General features: G+C 42.5%; 1 protein-coding gene across 5 annotated transcripts in view; it reads left to right on the top strand.

Annotated features, from left to right (window-relative positions):
- Positions 1-5401: 5401 nt before the first annotated feature.
- LOC110524902 (sex comb on midleg-like protein 2) overlaps positions 5402-17190 on the top strand; it is a 60964-nt gene continuing 49175 nt past the window's right edge. For 3 of the 5 annotated variants that reach the window (XM_036979023.1, XM_036979020.1, XM_036979019.1), the window contains exons 1-5: positions 5402-6215; positions 10962-11077; positions 11760-11813; positions 12021-12091; positions 12346-12580. In XM_036979023.1, coding sequence (XP_036834918.1) covers positions 11056-11077; positions 11760-11813; positions 12021-12091; positions 12346-12580 — 382 coding nt within the window. In that variant the 5' untranslated portion in view covers positions 5402-6215; positions 10962-11055. Of the gene's footprint in view, positions 6216-10961; positions 11078-11759; positions 11814-12020; positions 12092-12323; positions 12581-17190 lie in introns of those variants that run through there. The other 2 variants (XM_036979022.1, XM_036979021.1) reach the window with 2 other exon arrangements.

Here is a 17190-nt window from a genome sequence, read left to right as displayed (position 1 = left end):
GGGGTTGGACATGACTGGTTATTCCTGTAACTGTGTTATGGCCAACTATGTACTGTTGCTATGGTTACACCTATTGGGTCTTTTCCAGAACAGGGGTGTCCCTTTCAGAGGAGTTAGCAGGATGACATGTATGGTTATTTCTGTAAAGTGCCAAGGTCTGTTACTATGGTTCTACATGAATGAAGCTGGCTTAAGGCAAGTGCAGGTCTATTTCTGTCTATTTCTGTGGCTCTACGGGTTCCATGCCCTAATATGAAGGCAATATGATAACGTGGCTAAATGCCAGAGTGGATGAGCCATTAAGAGGAGTTACTATGAGTGTGACGTAAGGAGGACAAATGTATAAAACGTGTGTGCCAAGACTGGAAGGCAGTTGTATCCATGAACCAGCTCAGATTTTGTAATGAAGTAATAAAAAGTATATTTGAACTCACATGCTCCGGTATTTGTGAAATATGATTGACTGAATATTTCCACGACATGTTCCAATGGCACGTTGTGTTAGCTAATCCAAGTTGATCATTTTAAAAGGCTAGTTGATCATTAGAAAACCCTTTTGCAATTATGTTAGCACAGCTGAAAACTGTTGTACTGATTAAAGAAGCAATAAAACTGGCCTTCTTTAGACTAGTTGAGTATCTGGAGCATCAGCATTTGTGGGTTCGGTTACAGGCTCAAAATGCCAAGAAACAAAGTACTTTCTTCTGAAACTCGCCAGTCTATTCTTGCTCTGAGAAATGAAGGCTATTCCATGCAAGAAATTGCCAAGAAACTGAAGATCTGGTACAACGCTGTGTACTACTCCCTTCACAGAACAGCGCAAAAAAACAGCTCTAACCAGAATAGAAAGAGGAGTGGGAGGCCCCAATGCACAACTGAGCAAGAGGACAAGTACATTAGAGTGTCTAGTTTGAGAAACAGATGTTTCACAAGTCCTCAACTGGCAGCTTCATTAAATAGTACCCACAAAACACCAGTCTCAACGTTACATTTGAACCTGGAATCCAATCAATGATACGAGATTGGAGATATTGGTTAGAGCTGCCCTGTCCTATAAAAAACTCTCAAGTTCACAAAAGAGCACCTGGATGTTCTACAGCGCTTCTGGCAAAATATTCTGTGGACAGATTAATCTACATTTTAGTTGTTTGGAAGGAACACACAACACTATGTGTGGAGAGAAAAAAGGCACAGCACACCAACATCAAAACCTCATCCCAACAATAAAGTATGGTGGATGGAGCATCATGGTTTGGAGGCCTCAGGGCCTGGATAGCTTGCTGTCATTGACGGAAAAATGATCTCCCAAGTTTATCAAGACATTTTGCAGGAGAATGTTAGGCTATCTGTCCACCAACAGAAGTTGGGTGATGCGACAGGACAACAGCCCAAAACACATTAGTAAATCCACAACAGAATAGCTTCAACAGAAGAAAATACACCGGCTGGAGTGGCCCAGTGTCCTGACCTCAACCTGATATAAAATGCTGTGGCATGACCACGAGAGTGGTTCACACCAGACATTCTAAGAATATTGCTGAACTGAAACAGTTTTGTAAAGATGAATGGTCCAAAATTCCTCCTGACCATTGCGCCTGTCTGATCCGCAACTACAGAAAATGTTTGGTTGAGGTTATTGCTGCCAAAGGATACTTTTTCCAACCTGCACTGCAAATGTTTACACAGGTTGTTCAATAAAGACATGACAACGTATAATTATTTGTGTTTTATTAGTTTAAGCAGACTGTGTTGGTCTATTGTTGTGACTTAGATGAAGATCAGATCAAATTTTATGACCAATTTAAGGCAGAAATCCATGTAATTCCAAATGGTTCACATACTTTTTCTTGCCACTGTAGTCACTGTGGGAGCAACATCCCCTATACACTTCTTGATGAACTCAGTCACAGTGTCCGTGTAAGCGTCAATGTTATTCTCAGAGGCTACCCGGAACATATTCCAGTCCATGTGATCAAAACAATCTTGAAGCATGGATTCCGTTAGGTCAGACCAGCATTGAAAAGACCTTAGCACGGGTACTTCCTGTTCGAGTTTCTGCCTATAGGAAGGGAGGAGCAAAATGGAGTCGTGATCTGATTTACCAAAAGGACGGCAGGGATGGCCATGTACGCATTTCTAAAAAAAGGCGAGTAGTAGGGATCTAGTGTTTTTCCTAAGAGAATACTACAGTCAATGTGCTGATTGAACATCTGTAGCGTTTTCATCAAATTTGCTTTGTTAAAATCCCCAGCTACAATAAATGTGGCCTCAGGCTATGTGGTTTCCAGTTTGCATAAAGCCCAGTGTAGTTCCTTGAGGGCCGTCATGGCATCGGCCTGAGGGGGAATATATACGGCTGTGACAATAACCCCCCCCAAAATTATTGGAAGGTAATACGGTCTGCATTTGATTGTGAGGTATTCTAGGTCTGGTGAACAAAAGGATTTGAGTTTCTGTATGTTATCACATTCACACCATGTGTAGTTAATCATGAAGCATACACCCAAGCCTTTCTTCTTCTTCCCTGAGAGTTCTTTATTCCTGTTTGCACGATGTACTGATAACCCAGCTGGCTGTATGGTCGGGGACAGTATATACAGAGAGAGCCATGATTCCGTGAAACAGAGTATGTTACAGTCCCTGATGTCTCTTTGGAAGGAGATCCTCGCCCTGAGCTCGTATACTTTATTGTCCAGGTACTGAAGATTAGCGAGTAATATACTCGGAAGCGGTGGATGGTGTAACCACCTCCTGAGTTGGACTAGAAGTCCACTCCGAATACCTCTACTCCGCCGGCAGCGACTTGGAGCAGCCTCTGGGGTAAGTTCAATTGCCTTGGGGGGTACGAACAAAGGATCCAATTTGTTAAGTCGTATTCCTGATTTCCAAAAGTTATTTCTGGATGTATGTAATAACACAACAAATGTTCTGGGCTAATAATGTAAGAAATAACACACAAAAAAACAAATGACTGCAAAGTTGCTTAGGAGCTGCCATGGTCTGTCGGCGCCATCTTAGTTGTAATGATTTGAATGAAATATAAAACTTTAGGGGCCTTCCGATTGACGCATCACAGTGTTTCGCCTTCACTACAGCCTGGGGTTCGATCCCTGTGTCATAACCGGCCGTGACCGGGAGTATAATGTTTCAGGTAAGACCCAAGTGCAGACTGTGTTTAAGTAACAATGTTTATTACAGCAACAGGGGCAGGTAAACGACAGGTCAAGGCAGCCAGAGGTCGATAATCCAGAGCAGTGGGGCAGAGGTACAGGACGGCAGGCAGGCTCAGGGTCAGGCAGAGTGGTCAGGCAGGCAGTCTCAGAGTCCGGACAGGCAAGGGTCAAAACCAGGAGGGCGAGAAAAAGTGAGACTGGGGAAAATCAGGAGCTGAGAAAATCGCTGGTTGAGTTGACCTATGCTTTCCCGCCTTGTAACTAGCTAAAGATATTTAGTTATCCACTTCTATGTGTTGTAACGTTAGCTAGCTAGCTTCTGCATTCTTGAGAAAAGTTTAGAGAAAATAATAGTTTGCGACCTGAACAGATGATTCAGATGACCATCCTACCCATGCTAGATTACGGATACATAATTTATAGATCGGCAGGTAAGGGTGCTCTCGAGAGGCTAGATGTTCTTTACCATTCGGCCATCAGATTTGCCACCAATGCTCCATATAGGACACATCACTGCACTCTATACTGTAAACTGGTCATCTCTGTATTCCTGTCACAAGACCCAATGGTTGATGCTTATTTTTAAAACCCTCTTAGGCCTCACTTCCCCCCTATTTGAGATATCTACTGCAGCCCTCATCCTCCACATACAACACCCATTCTGCCAGTCACATTCTGTTAAAGGTCCCCAATGCACACACATCCCTGGGTCACTCCTCTTTTCAGTTCGCTGCAGTTAACGACTGGAACGAGCTGCAACAAATAGTCAAACTGGACAGTTTTATCTCAATCTCTTCATAGACTCAATCATGGACTCTCACTGACAGTTGTGGCTGCTTTGTGTAATGTATTGTTGTCTCTACCTTCTTACCTTTTGTGCTGTTGTCTGTGCCCAATAATGTTTGTACCATGTTTTGTGCTGCTACCATGTTGTTATGTTGATAAAATCAAATGTATTTATATAGCCCTTCTTACATCAGCTGATATCTCAAAGTGCTGTGCAGAAACCCAGCCTAAAACCCCAAATAGCAAGCAATGCAGCTACCATGCTGTGTTGTCATGCGTTGCTGCCTTGCTATGTTGTTATCTTAGGTCTCTCTTTATGTAGTGTTGTGTTGTGTCTCTTGTTGTGATGTGTGTTTTGTCTTATGTTTATATTGTATTACGTTTTTATTTTTAATCCCATGCCCCGTCCCTGCAGGAGGCCTTTTGGTAGGCTGTCATTGTAAATAAGAGTTTGTTCTTAACTGACATGCCCAGTTAAATAAAAGTTTAAGAAAATAAACAGATTACAAAATGCTTATTAAATTATTCGGACAAAAATGTGTACTTACAGTCCTCACTCTCGCTTGTCCTCAACTTTTTGAAAGTCATTGCTGTGCTGCTGTGTGGACGCGAGAGGAGCAAATGGTGCAAATGGCTTGCTCAAAAGTTAGCATCTAGCATCACTACTCTGTACGGTTCTGACTTAGAATATGTGGACAACTACAAATACCTAGTTGTCTGGTTAGACTGTAAACTCTCCTTCCAGACTCACATTAAGTATCTCCAACTACCACATCCCTATATTGTTATTTTTTTTCTACTCCTTTGCACCCCAGTATCTCTACATCTATCACTCCAGTGTTTAATTTCTAAATTGTAATTATGTCGCCTCTATGGCCTATTTATGCCCTAATCTTACTACATTTGCACACACAGTATATAGATTTTTCTATTTTGTTATTGACTGTATGTTTGTTTATTCCATGTGTCACACAAACAACAACACAGAGTTACACATGGAATAAACAAACATACAGTCAATAACAAAATAGAAAAATCTATATACTGTGTGTGCAAATGTAGTAAGATACTTTGCTTGATCTTGGCCAGGTGGCAGTTGTAAATGAGAACTTGTTCTCAACTGGCCTACCTGGTTAAATAAAGATGACGAAAAAGTGGTGAAAATATAGAATTTAAATCGTTATGAATTCAATTGTTAAATTGTGCACCCATACATTTACAGGCACCCATGTTCAGTCATATTGTGCCTTATGTCAGAACAGATGACAACTTGACAAGCTAAATTAGTCGAAAAACAAAATTGTATTAATATTTTATTGTGTATATGTAACGGATGTGAAACGGCTAGCTTAGTTAGCGTGGGCGCTAAATAGCGTTTCAATCAGTGACGTCACTTGCTCTGAGACCTTGAAGTAGTAGTTCTCCTTGGTCTGCAAGAGCCGCGGCTTTTGTGGAGCGATGCCTCGAGGGTGACTGTTGATGTGTGCAGAAGGTCCCTAGTTCGCGCCCGGGTATGGGCGAGGGGACGGTCTAAAAATTGTACTGTTACATATATTTCCATGAAGTTCCATAATTTAATCAAAATAGGCTATGCAATATATGATTATTTTCGTGGATAACATGTTGTCATTGAGTACAGTAGAGCAAGCTCGCGGTCAGGCTGAACCAAAACGGACGGACTAAACACAGCCCAAATTGGAACGACTCATTTTGGACGAAATTGCGGCCACAACAGACGGACCTGATATCGCCCATAATTCGATGTCCATGGATGAGTGGGGAGCGATGTCGACACATGCCTCGGCGTTCCAGTATCAAACCTAACATCATTAGTTTGTGCATATGTTCATACTACCTTATTTGGTACAGTACTGCGGTGTATTACGTCTGGCAAAGGAAACAGTTTACCGTTTAAGTTTACCAAACGAAGAAACCGGAATTAAACGGAGAAGGACCTAGACCAAATTGTCCAACAGAAACTCTCGTTTTAGTTGAAAAACGTTTTCCGTTTGGAGTAAACGCAATCGGCGTAATGAATACACCCTTTGGGGCTGTAGTAAAACGTTTCTTAAGCGGAAGCAAACAGGGCGAAACGGGAAGGACTTACCTGAATTTATACAATAGAAAGTTTGGTTTTGCAACTGTTTGGACTCGGTCTGCTGCTCATGCGCACTGACTCAACTACGAAATATGGCGGCTGACGACTGCTAGAGAAAAGTGTTGGGCTCTGATCAATTTCGTTAAAAAGCTGCCCTGGTAAGTAATTTATTCTCATTCCAAACAACATAAAACCACCACGGTTTGAACATTTTAATTAAATTACTCACGAATCGAAAAAAAAGAGAGATTAACTAAAAGGTCGCTCGTTAGTAAGCTAACACTGCTAGGGACATTAGCTAGTGAGCTAACAAGGTATGTTTGTCCAGTACTCGGTATAATTAATCATGTATTTATATATCTAACTATCTACATTGGCCTAGCACCAGTCCACACCTGACTGGATAACTAACTTCAGACAACGTCCGGGATGATGTAGCAAGCTAGCTTTAGCCCTAGCTAACTCATTTGTTTTGCTAGCTACTGACGTTAGCTCTCAAGAACCGAAGTGGGGTAACTACACCTGAACCAGGTTATGTCTTTACAGGTGCCTTTGGTATGGCGATTCTCCTTTAAGTCCAGGAAGCAGCGATTCAACTTATATTCACCAGCATTTCAATGTCAACATAAGTTCGTTACTAATACGGGGTTTCGATTAGCAACTGTCGTCATTTGCTGCCGTCACGGCTGGTGTGTACTGACAAAAAAGTATAATAAAATGTTAAATACCCGGAAAAATGGCACATCCAATGCATTCCGACGTGTGCATGGTAGAAATGAGGGACCTGTAAACATTTTTTGTTAGTACACACCGGCCGTGACGGCAGCAAATGACGACAGTTGATAATCGACACTCCGTATTTCGTGAATAATTAACGTATGTTGACATTGAAATGCTGGTGAACAGAAGTTGGGTCGCTGCTTCCTGGACTTAAATCGCCAAATGAAATCAAACTTTATTTGTCACATGCGCCGAATACAACAAGTGTCGACTTTACCGTGACATGCTGACTTACAAGCACTTAATTAACAAACTGTAGTTTTGGCAAGTCGGTTAGGGCATCTACATTGTGCATGACACAAGTCATTTTTCCAACAATTGTTTACAGACATATTATTTCACTTATAATTCACTGTATCACAATTCCAGTGGCTCAGAGGTTTACATACACTAAGTTGACTGCCTTTAAACAGCTTGGAAAATTCCAGAAAATGTTGTCATGGTTTTAGAAGCTTCTTATAGGCTAATTGACACAATTTGAGTCAATTGGAGGTGTACCTGTGAATGTATTTCAATGCCTACCATCAAACTCTGTGTCTCTTTGCTTGATAGCATGGGAAAAACAAAATAAATCAGCCAAGACCTCCTCAGAAAATAAATTGTAGACCTCCACAAGTCTGGTTCATCCTTGGGAGCAATTTCAAAACACGTGAAGGTACCACATTCACCTGCACAAACAATAGTACGCAAGTATAAACACCATGGGACCACGCAGCCATCATACCGCTCAGGAAGGAGACGCCTTCTGTATCCAAGAGATGAACGTACTTTGGTGCAAAAAGTGCAAATCAATCCCAGAACAACAACAAAGGACCCTGTGAAGATGCTGGAGGAAACGAGTACAAAAGTATATATTATCCACAGTAAAACGAGTCCTATATCAACATAACCTGAAATGCCGCTCAACAAGGAAGAAGCCACTGCTCCAAAACTGCCATAAAAAAGTCAGACTATGGTTTGCAACTGCACATGGGGACAAAGATTGTACTTTTTGGAGAAATGTCCTCTGGTCTGAATAGAACTGTTTGGCCATAATGACCGTTATGTTTAGAGGAAAAAGGGGGAGGCTTGCAAGCTGAAGAACACCATCCCAACCGTAGAGCACGGGGGTGGCAGCATCATGTTGTGTGGGTGCTTTGCTGCAGCAGGGACTGGTGCACTTCACAAAATAGATGGCATCATGAGGAAGGACAATTATGTGGATATATTGAAGCAACATCTCAAGACATTGGTCAGGAAGTTAAAGCTTAGTTTCAAATGGGTCTTCCAAATGTACAGTCACCCCAAGCATACTTCCAAAGTTGTGGCAAAATGGCTTAAGGACAACAAAGTCAAGGTATTGGAGTAGCCATCACAAAGCCCCGACCTCAATCCTATAGAACATTTGTGGGCAGAACTGAAAAAGCGTGTGCATGCAAGGAGGCCTACAAACCTGACTCAGTTACACCAGCTCTGTCAGGAGGAATGGGCCAAAATTCACCCAACTTACTGTGGGAATCTTGTGGACGGCTACCCGACACGTTTGACCCAAGTTAAACAATTTAAAGGCAATGCTCCCAAATACTAATTGAGTGTATGTAAACTTCTGACCCACTGGGAATGTGATGAAAGAAACAACAGCTGAAATAAATCATTCTCTCTACTGTTTTTCTGACATTTCACATTCTTAAAATAAAGTGTTGTTCCTAACTGACCTAAGACAGGGAATTTTTACTCTGATTAAATGTCAGGAATTGTGAAAAATTGAGTTTAAATGTATTTGGCAAAGGTGTATGTAAACTTCCAACTTCAACTGTGTGTATGTGTGTGTGTGTGTATGTATGTTTTTGGGGACTTGGCTGTGTTGCATGTTATTTTGGCGTTAATACGTGTCACATATGATTTTGCATTTGGCACCTTGGGTCAAGTGTTAGCACCAACTCACGAAGCCCCCGTTTCTCGAGTATGTAAATTGGGGCCATGTCTTTGCAGATGTAAGTTGTAACAGCAGCTGTTATCTCCTTCCATCTTCGTGATTCTTTGCCATATGGTGTGCCGCGAGGAAACCTCTCTTGCAACATCTGAGTCGGATTTGTTTTGAGCACTCGACTTTACTGTTTTGGGTCTCATCCGTAGACTCTCCCTGTACTGTTTCACATGATTCTTGACCAAGGTGGTAAGAGGTTAGTGGTGTTTGAGCCTCAGGACCGGCCTGCTGCCTATTTTGCAGAGGACTTTTTTCTGGTCCGTGTCAGAAGTTTCATTCCCAAACCACGTCCATGAGACCGAAGTAGCTCCTCTTTTTAGGTATGAGCTCCGTGCTCTGTGTCACATTCACTCTCCTCCACGTTTGTTGCAAATTTCCTTCTACACAATATTGCCGTAAAGAATGTGGTTTGCTACACAACTAAATAAATTATAGGGCATAATATGAAGCGATAGATGTTTTTCTATCGTCACACGATAAATATCGCCCAGGATACATGCTACTGCAACGATACCTCCTACCTTGTAGGATAACCTTCTACGATACCTGCTACTAAATGTATGATACCTACTACTAAAGGGATTCCTGCTACCTTTTAGGAAACCTGTTACTACAGAGATACCTGCTACCTTGTAGGATACATCCTACCTCATAGGATACCTGCTTCCTTATAGGATTACTGCGACCTTATAGGATACCTGCTACTAAAAAGATAACCGCTACCTTACATTTTGTCACATACACATATTTAGCAGATGTTATTGTATGTGTAGCGAAACGCTTGTGTTCCTAGCTCCAGCAGTGCAGTAATATCTATCTAAATGCTTGTGTTCCCATCTCCAGCAGTGCAGTAGTATCTAACTAAATGCTTGTGTTCCTAGCTCCAAAAGTGCAGTAGTATCTAACTAAATGCTTGTTCCTAGCTCCAACAGTGCAGTAGTATCTAACTAAATGCTTGTGTTCCTAGCTCCAAAAGTGCAGTAGTATCTAACTAAATGCTTGTTCCTAGCTCCAACAGTGCAGTAGTATCTAACTAAATGCTTGTTCCTAGCTCCAAAAGTGCAGTAGTATCTAACTAAATGCTTGTGTTTCTAGCTACAACAGTACAGTAGTATCTAACTAAATGCTTGTGTTCCTAGCTCCAACAGTGCAGTAATATCTAACAAGTCACAACAATACACACCTCAAAGTAAAATAATTAAGAAATATATAAATATCAGGATGAGCAATGTCGGTGGCATTGACTATAATGCAGTGTATATACATATACTGTTTTACAAATTTCATGTAAACATCTTTAAAGTGCCCAGTGATTCCATGTCAAAGGTGCAGGGTTGAGTAACCGGGTTGTAGCCGGCTAGTGACAGTGACTAAGTTCAGGGCAGGGTACTGGGTGGAGGCCGGCTAGTGATGGCTATTTAACAGTCTGATGGCCTTGAGATAGAAGCTGTTTTTCAGTGTCTCGGTCCCAGCTTTGATGCACCTGTACTGACCTCGCCTTCTGGATGGTCATGGGGTGAACAGGCCGTGGCTCAGGTGGTTGTTGTCCTTGATTATCTTTTTGGCCTTCCTGTGACATTGGGTGCTGTTTGTCCTGGAGGGTAGGCAGTTTGCCTCCAGTGATGTGTTGGGCAGACTGCACCACCCTCAGGAGAGCCCTGCGGTTGAGGGCGGTGCAGTTGCCGTACCAGGTGGTGATACAGCCCGACAGGATGCTCTCAGTGGTGCATCTGTAAAAGTTAATGAGGGTTTTAGGGGCCAAGCTGAATTTCTTGAGCCTCCTTCATCACACTGGCTGTGTCGGTGGACCATTTCAGATTGCTAGTGATGTGATTGATGAGGAACTTGAAGCTTTTCACCTTCTCCACTGTGGTCCCATGGATGGTGTGTGCTCCCTCGGCTGTCTCCTGAAATCCACAATCAGCTCTTTCGTTTTCTTGACGTTGATGGAAAGGTTATTTTCCTGGCAAATCTCCGCCAGGGCTCTCACCACCACCTACTTGCTACCTTATAGGATATTTGCTGCTATTGACAACTTCTACCTTATTGGATACCTGCTGCTACAGATGATACCTGCTGCTACAGATGATACCTGCTGCGACTGAGGATACATCCTTGATATTTTATAACCTTATACGATCAGTCTTTTCTGTTCCAGGTCAGTACTACAGGGCCATAGTTGCACACTGGGTGGACCACCTGCCTGTCATTCCCATTGCCTTGTAGAATAACCACATTACCCAGGAGCCATCATGGGCAGGACATCAGTCAAAGGTAAGGAAACATGAGCAAGTACACTGCAGCCTATTTATTTAATATGCCATTGTATTTCTCGTTTCAATATTCTATTGCCGGGTTCACAAATGGATGGAATTCTGATGTACCTCATTTTCCAGCAGTCTTACTGGTCCGACATGAGTAGTGTTTATACCGCAAGATGGAGGAGAGCCTTCTTTCGTCAGATAACATTTATTTTGGGAGATTGCAAAATATAACCTTTTTATTCAAGACAGGAGTGACATTGTTTTAGGTGATAATAAAACATGTTTAGTTACTTACACTTTTTTTCTCTTACTTGCTAGCAAGTCAACTTACACAGAGCAGTTAACATTCGCTAGATGGCTAAAAGCTAGGTTGAAGATTGTATCAAATGGCCTAATGCTGTGTTCATAACCAAGTGGGAAGGTGATCATTTCCATTTGTAAAGTAGTTATACGAGGTGGATGCATTCACTTGCATTAAACTCGTTGAGAAACGCAGATTGGCTAATGGCAAGCAAGCGGAGGTCAGCATGTGGGATAAGTCGGAGCTCAGGGGTGGTAGATGAGTTTCCCACTAGTAATTACCACTTGGCGGGCCGTTCAAGTGGATTTTCCAAGTCATGTGTGGTAAATACCATCTTTCCACCTGGTTATGAACACGGGCGTGGTCAGTGTTGATGCGTTTGTGTTTTCAGATCAGAAGGAGAAAGCAGGAAGTCTCCTTCCTCCAGGTCCCACTGCTGCTAAAGGTAACTTTAGACTCCTAGGAGAGATGACCCCTAGCTTTTACTATTTTAAAAGTTTGAACGTGTTGTTCCTAGGATAACATTTGCTCTAACTGCAAAGTAACTTTGTTTTATTAAATGTAATTTTTAGTGTCTTTTTTTATACCTGTTACATCAGTATATGCATGTAGGTCTGTCAGGACTACTAACCCTTTCATGTTTCTGTCTCAGAGTCGTTCAGTTGGGAGGAGTACCTGAAGGAAACATCATCTTCCCCGGCTCCACCTAGCTTCTTCAGACAGGTATGTGTCCATCTACCCCGGGTCCACCTAGCTTCTTCAGACAGGTATGTGTCCACCTACCCCGGGTCCACCTAGCTTCTTCAGACAGGTATGTGTCCACCTACCCCGGGTCCACCTAGCTTCTTCAGACCGGTATGTGTCCATCTACCCCGGCTTTCACCTAGCTTCTTCAGACAGTGTGAGTTCAGTGACAGCAGAGAAGGCTAAGAGACAGTATACTGTCTCTCTGCAGTGAGTTTTCGGTCTCTCTCCAGTCCAGAGTCCCTCCCTCCAATGACTTCAAGGTGGGGATGAAGCTGGAAGTCCATGACCCTCGGAACTCCACCTCTGTGTGCATCGCCACTGTGATGGGCATGACGGGTGTGCGTCTGCGTCTTCGTCTGGATGGCAGTGACAACACCAATGACTTCTGGAGGCTGGTCGACTCCTCAGACATCCAGCCTATAGGAACCTGTGAAAAGAATGGGGACATGCTGCAGCCGCCGCTGGGTATGTTAACCATAACCCTAACCATACCCTAACCCACTGGGTACGTTATCCATAACTCTACCCTAACCCACTGGGTACGTTAATAACACTAACCTTCCAATATTGGGGAAAATGGGGGAATTACGGCCCTAACCTACTGGGTATGTTAACCTCTAAAAATCTAAGCCGTTGGGGGTAGGGTACTCAGCTAACATATGGAATTGTTAGCATACCATGGATTATTTAGCTATTGGATTTGGAATTTTAGGAGGCCTTTATGTATAACAAATACATTTTAAATTATTTGATAAAATATTGGGTTAAGCGTTTACTATTATAGCCCATAGAAACACATTCAATATCATTCAAAAGTTTGGGGTCACTTAGAAATGTCCTTGTTTTTGAAAGAAAAGCAATTTTTTTTGTCCATTTTAAAATAACATCAAATTGATCAGAAATACAGTGTAGACATTGTTAATTGCAGCTCCCCCCCTACTTTGTACAATTTCCGCCTGAAGACATACCCAAATCTAACAGCCATTTGAAAGAAAACACTCTGAAGTTTGTGTAAATGTGAATTGAATGTAGGAGAATAACACACAATAGATCTGGTTTAGATAAAACAATGAAAAAAAAACATTTTTTATTTTTGTATCATCTTTAAAATGAACAAGATAAAACAAACATTCAGATAGGATGACGGGGACAATTTCAGTGAAAAATATAAGAGGGCAACAGTACTTGTGCAAAGTTTCAGAATGATAACTTCCAAAATGAGTGTGCTACATGACATTTATCATGAAGTCACCCAGGTGTCCCACACAAGTAGCCCAAATGTACCCAAGTGGCCAAATTGGTGAAGCTATACATTTTTAAACAAATAATGATATACAAAATGCCAAAATGGTATTCTAACCCCCCCCCCCCACAAAATAACATGGGTAACTATTTACACACTTTCAATATTTGGATGACCCTCAGTCCTCTATCAAATCTATTTATATAGCCCCAGCCTAAAACCCCAAACAGCAAGCAATGCAGGTGTAGAAGCACGGCGGCTAGGAAAAACTCCCTAGAGGCAAAAACCTAGGAAGAAACCTAGAGGAACCAGGCTATGAGGGGTGGCCAGTCTTCTTCTGGCTGTGCCGGATGGAGATCACAGTGGTTGTAGAGGGTGCAACAGGACAGCACCTTGAGTAAAAATGAACAGTTTAGGGTTCCATAGCCGCAGGCAGAACAGTTGAAACTGGAACAGCGGCAGGGTAGCCTAGTGGTTGGAGCGTTGGACTAGTAACCGGAAGGTTGCAAGTTCAAACCCCTGAGCTGACAAGGTACAAATCTGTCGTTCTGCCCCTGTTCCTAGGCCGTCATTGAAAATAAGAATTTGTTCTTAACTGACTTGCCTAGTTAAATAAAGGTAAAATAAATAAAAAAGGCCAGGTGGACTGGGGACAGCAAGGAGTCATCATGACAGGTAGTCCTGACGCATGGTCCTAGGGCTCAGGTCCTCCGAGAGAGAGAATTAGAGAGAGCGTACTTGAATTCACACAGGACACCGGATAAGACTCCCATTCGGAGTCAGTGTCACTGTGAAAGAAAATGTTCAGTTAAAATAGTTTCACATATGAGCCCTGTATCAACAGGTATAATAAACAGATACACTGCTCAAAAAAATAAAGGGAACACTTAAACAACACAATGTCAATCACACTTCTGTGAAATCAAACTGTCCACTTAGGAAGCAACACTGATTGACATTTCACATGCTGTTGTGCAAATGGAATAGACAACAGGTAGAAATTATAGGCAATTAGCAAGACACCCCCCAATAAAGGAGTGGTTCTGCAGGTGGTACCACAGACCACTTCTCAGTTCCTATGCTTCCTGGCTGATGATTTGGTCACTTTTGAATGCTGGCGGTGCTTTCACTCTAGTGGTAGCATGAGACGGAGTCTACAACCCACACAAGTGGCTCAGGTAGTGCAGCACATCCAGGATGGCACATCAATGCGAGCTGTGGCAAGAAGGTTTGCTGTGTCTGTCAGCGTAGTGTCCAGAGCATGGAGGCTCTACCAGGAGACAGGCCAGTACATCAGGAGACTTGGAGGAGGCCGTAGAAGGGCAACAACCCAGCAGCAGGACCGCTGCCTTTGTGCAAGGAGGAGCACTGCCAGAGCCCTGCAAAATGACCTCCAGCAGGCCACAAATGTGCATGTGTCTGCTCAAATGGTCAGAAACAGACTCCATGAGGGTGGTATGAGGGCCCGACGTCCACAGGTGGGGGTTGTGCTTACAGCCCAACACCGTGCAGGACATTTGGCATTTGCCGGAGAACACCAAGATTGGCAAATTCGCCACTGGCGCCCTGTGCTCTTCACAGATGAAAGCAGGTTCACACTGAGCACGTGACAGAGTCTGGAGACGCCGTGGAGAACGTTCTGCTGCCTGCAACATCCTCCAGCATGACCGGTTTGGCGGTGGGTCAGTCATGGTGTGGGGTGGCATTTTTTTGGGGAGCTGCACAGCCCTCCATGTGCTCGCCAGAGGTGGCCTGACTGCCATTAGGTACCAAGATGAGATCCTCAGACCCTTTGTGAGACCATATGCTGGTGCGGTTGGCCCTGGGTTCCTCCTAATGCAAGACAATGCTAGACCTCATGTGGCTGGAGTGTGTCAGCAGTTCCTGCAAGAGGAAGGCATTGATGCTATGGACTGGCCCGCCCGTTCCCCAGACCTGAATCCAATTGAGCACATCTGGGACATCATGTCTCGCTCCATCCATCCATGCACCACAGACTGTCCAGGAGTTGGCAGATGCTTTAGTCCAGGTCTGGGAGGAGATCCCTCAGGAGACCATCCGCCACCTCATCAGGAGCATGCCCAGGCGTTGTAGGGAGGTCATACAAGCACGTGGCCACACACACTACTGAGCCTCATTTTGACTTGTTTTAAGGACATTACATCAAAGTTGGATCAGCCTGTAGTGTGGTTTTCCACTTTAATTTTGAGTGTTACTCCAAATCCAGACCTCTGTGCGTTGATAAATTTGATTTCCATTGATGATTTTTGTGTGATTTTGTTGTCAGCACATTCAACTATGTAATGAAAAAAGTATTTAATAAGAATATTTCATTCATTCAGATCTAGGATGTGTTATTTTAGTGTTCCCTTTATTTTTTTGAGCAGTGTATATATAGACAGTTGAAGTTTGAATATATTATTATTATTATTATTACCTGCTAGATCTACTGTCTCTTTTATATTAGGACATTTCAGCTAGATCTACTGTCTCTATTATATTACAACAGACCAGCTGTATCTACTGTCTCCATTTCACTTTGGCCATTGATGTGGTCCTGCCCTTTCCTCAACAGCCTCAAATAGGCTATTTCATGTGGGTTGGGGTGGGGCGGCAGACACACGCATCTCACATTTCATGACTTTAAATGTTTATATATTGCTTCTAAAATAAATTTAAAAAATCACAAATATTTTATATTATTAATTAATTTCAAACAAGGGCATTAGCATGATAAGAACTTATCAGTCCAAAACGATGTCCTCTCCCGTTCAAAAAATATTCCTCCACAATCGCTAAATAAAGCGTCCTACAACAATCTCTGTCTCACCTTCCTAATCAATTTATTCTAAAGTTGTGTGTACATCTGTATATCTAGACTTAGATTTAGCTTTCCCTGACTTAGTCGCCATAATGATTGATATATAAACAGCTGAATCTGCGCGTTCACCAAACAATGCAATGCGTAATATGTGTTTCTCCTTGCGCTATAGAATTTTCATACCGGATGACTCTCTTTACGCTGGAGCTTACTACATGGGTTGGTCTTGCAACACATAAACATGGCGTATTAGCTCAGCTCATTGGCTATCTACCCAGCTAGATTTCAAGACGATCAGTGGTCATTGGGTTAAAAGACAGTCAATCAACGAAACGTTCTGTGTGGGTGATTTACCTGGAATGTGTCGTCAAATGGAATGAGCCGGAATTCACTACACAAGCGGTTCACAAAATGTTTCGTGTTAGGCTATAAAAACGGATTTTATCAAAAAAAAGAGAATTCATTGTGTAACAATGAGCATTAGAATTGCAAACAGACGAAGATCGTCAAAGGTAAACGATTTATTTTAATGCAGTTTGATTATGTTACCCCTGTGCTGGTTCATTTATTTTTATGGGGCTCTATGCTCAGATAATCGCATCGTATTCTTTTGCAGTAAATCCTTTTTTAAATCTGACAACGCAGTTGGATTAGCAAGATTCTTTCGATACATGTGAGACACTTGTATTTTCATTAATGTTTAATATGACTATTTATGTAGCAATCACCGTATGTTGTGGAATTTCAGCCCGCTAGCGGGTTCCGTGTGCAGGGGTTAATGTTGTAAATGACTATTGTAGCTGGAAATGGCAGATTTTTAATGGGATATCTACAGAGGCCCATTATCAGCAACCATCACTCCTGTGTTCCAATGGCACATTGTGTTAGCTAATCCAAGTTTTTATCATTTTAAAAGGCTAATTGATCATTCAAAAACCCTCTTGCAATTATGTTAGGACAGCTGAAACTGTTGTGCTGATTTAGAGAAGCAATAAAACTGGCCTTCTTTTT

The sequence above is a fragment of the Oncorhynchus mykiss genome, chromosome 5 (assembly GCF_013265735.2).
Source record: "Oncorhynchus mykiss isolate Arlee chromosome 5, USDA_OmykA_1.1, whole genome shotgun sequence".
Taxonomy (NCBI): domain Eukaryota; kingdom Metazoa; phylum Chordata; class Actinopteri; order Salmoniformes; family Salmonidae; genus Oncorhynchus; species Oncorhynchus mykiss.
Note: the sequence above shows the minus strand (reverse complement) of the source record. Positions and strands in the feature narration are given on the sequence as shown.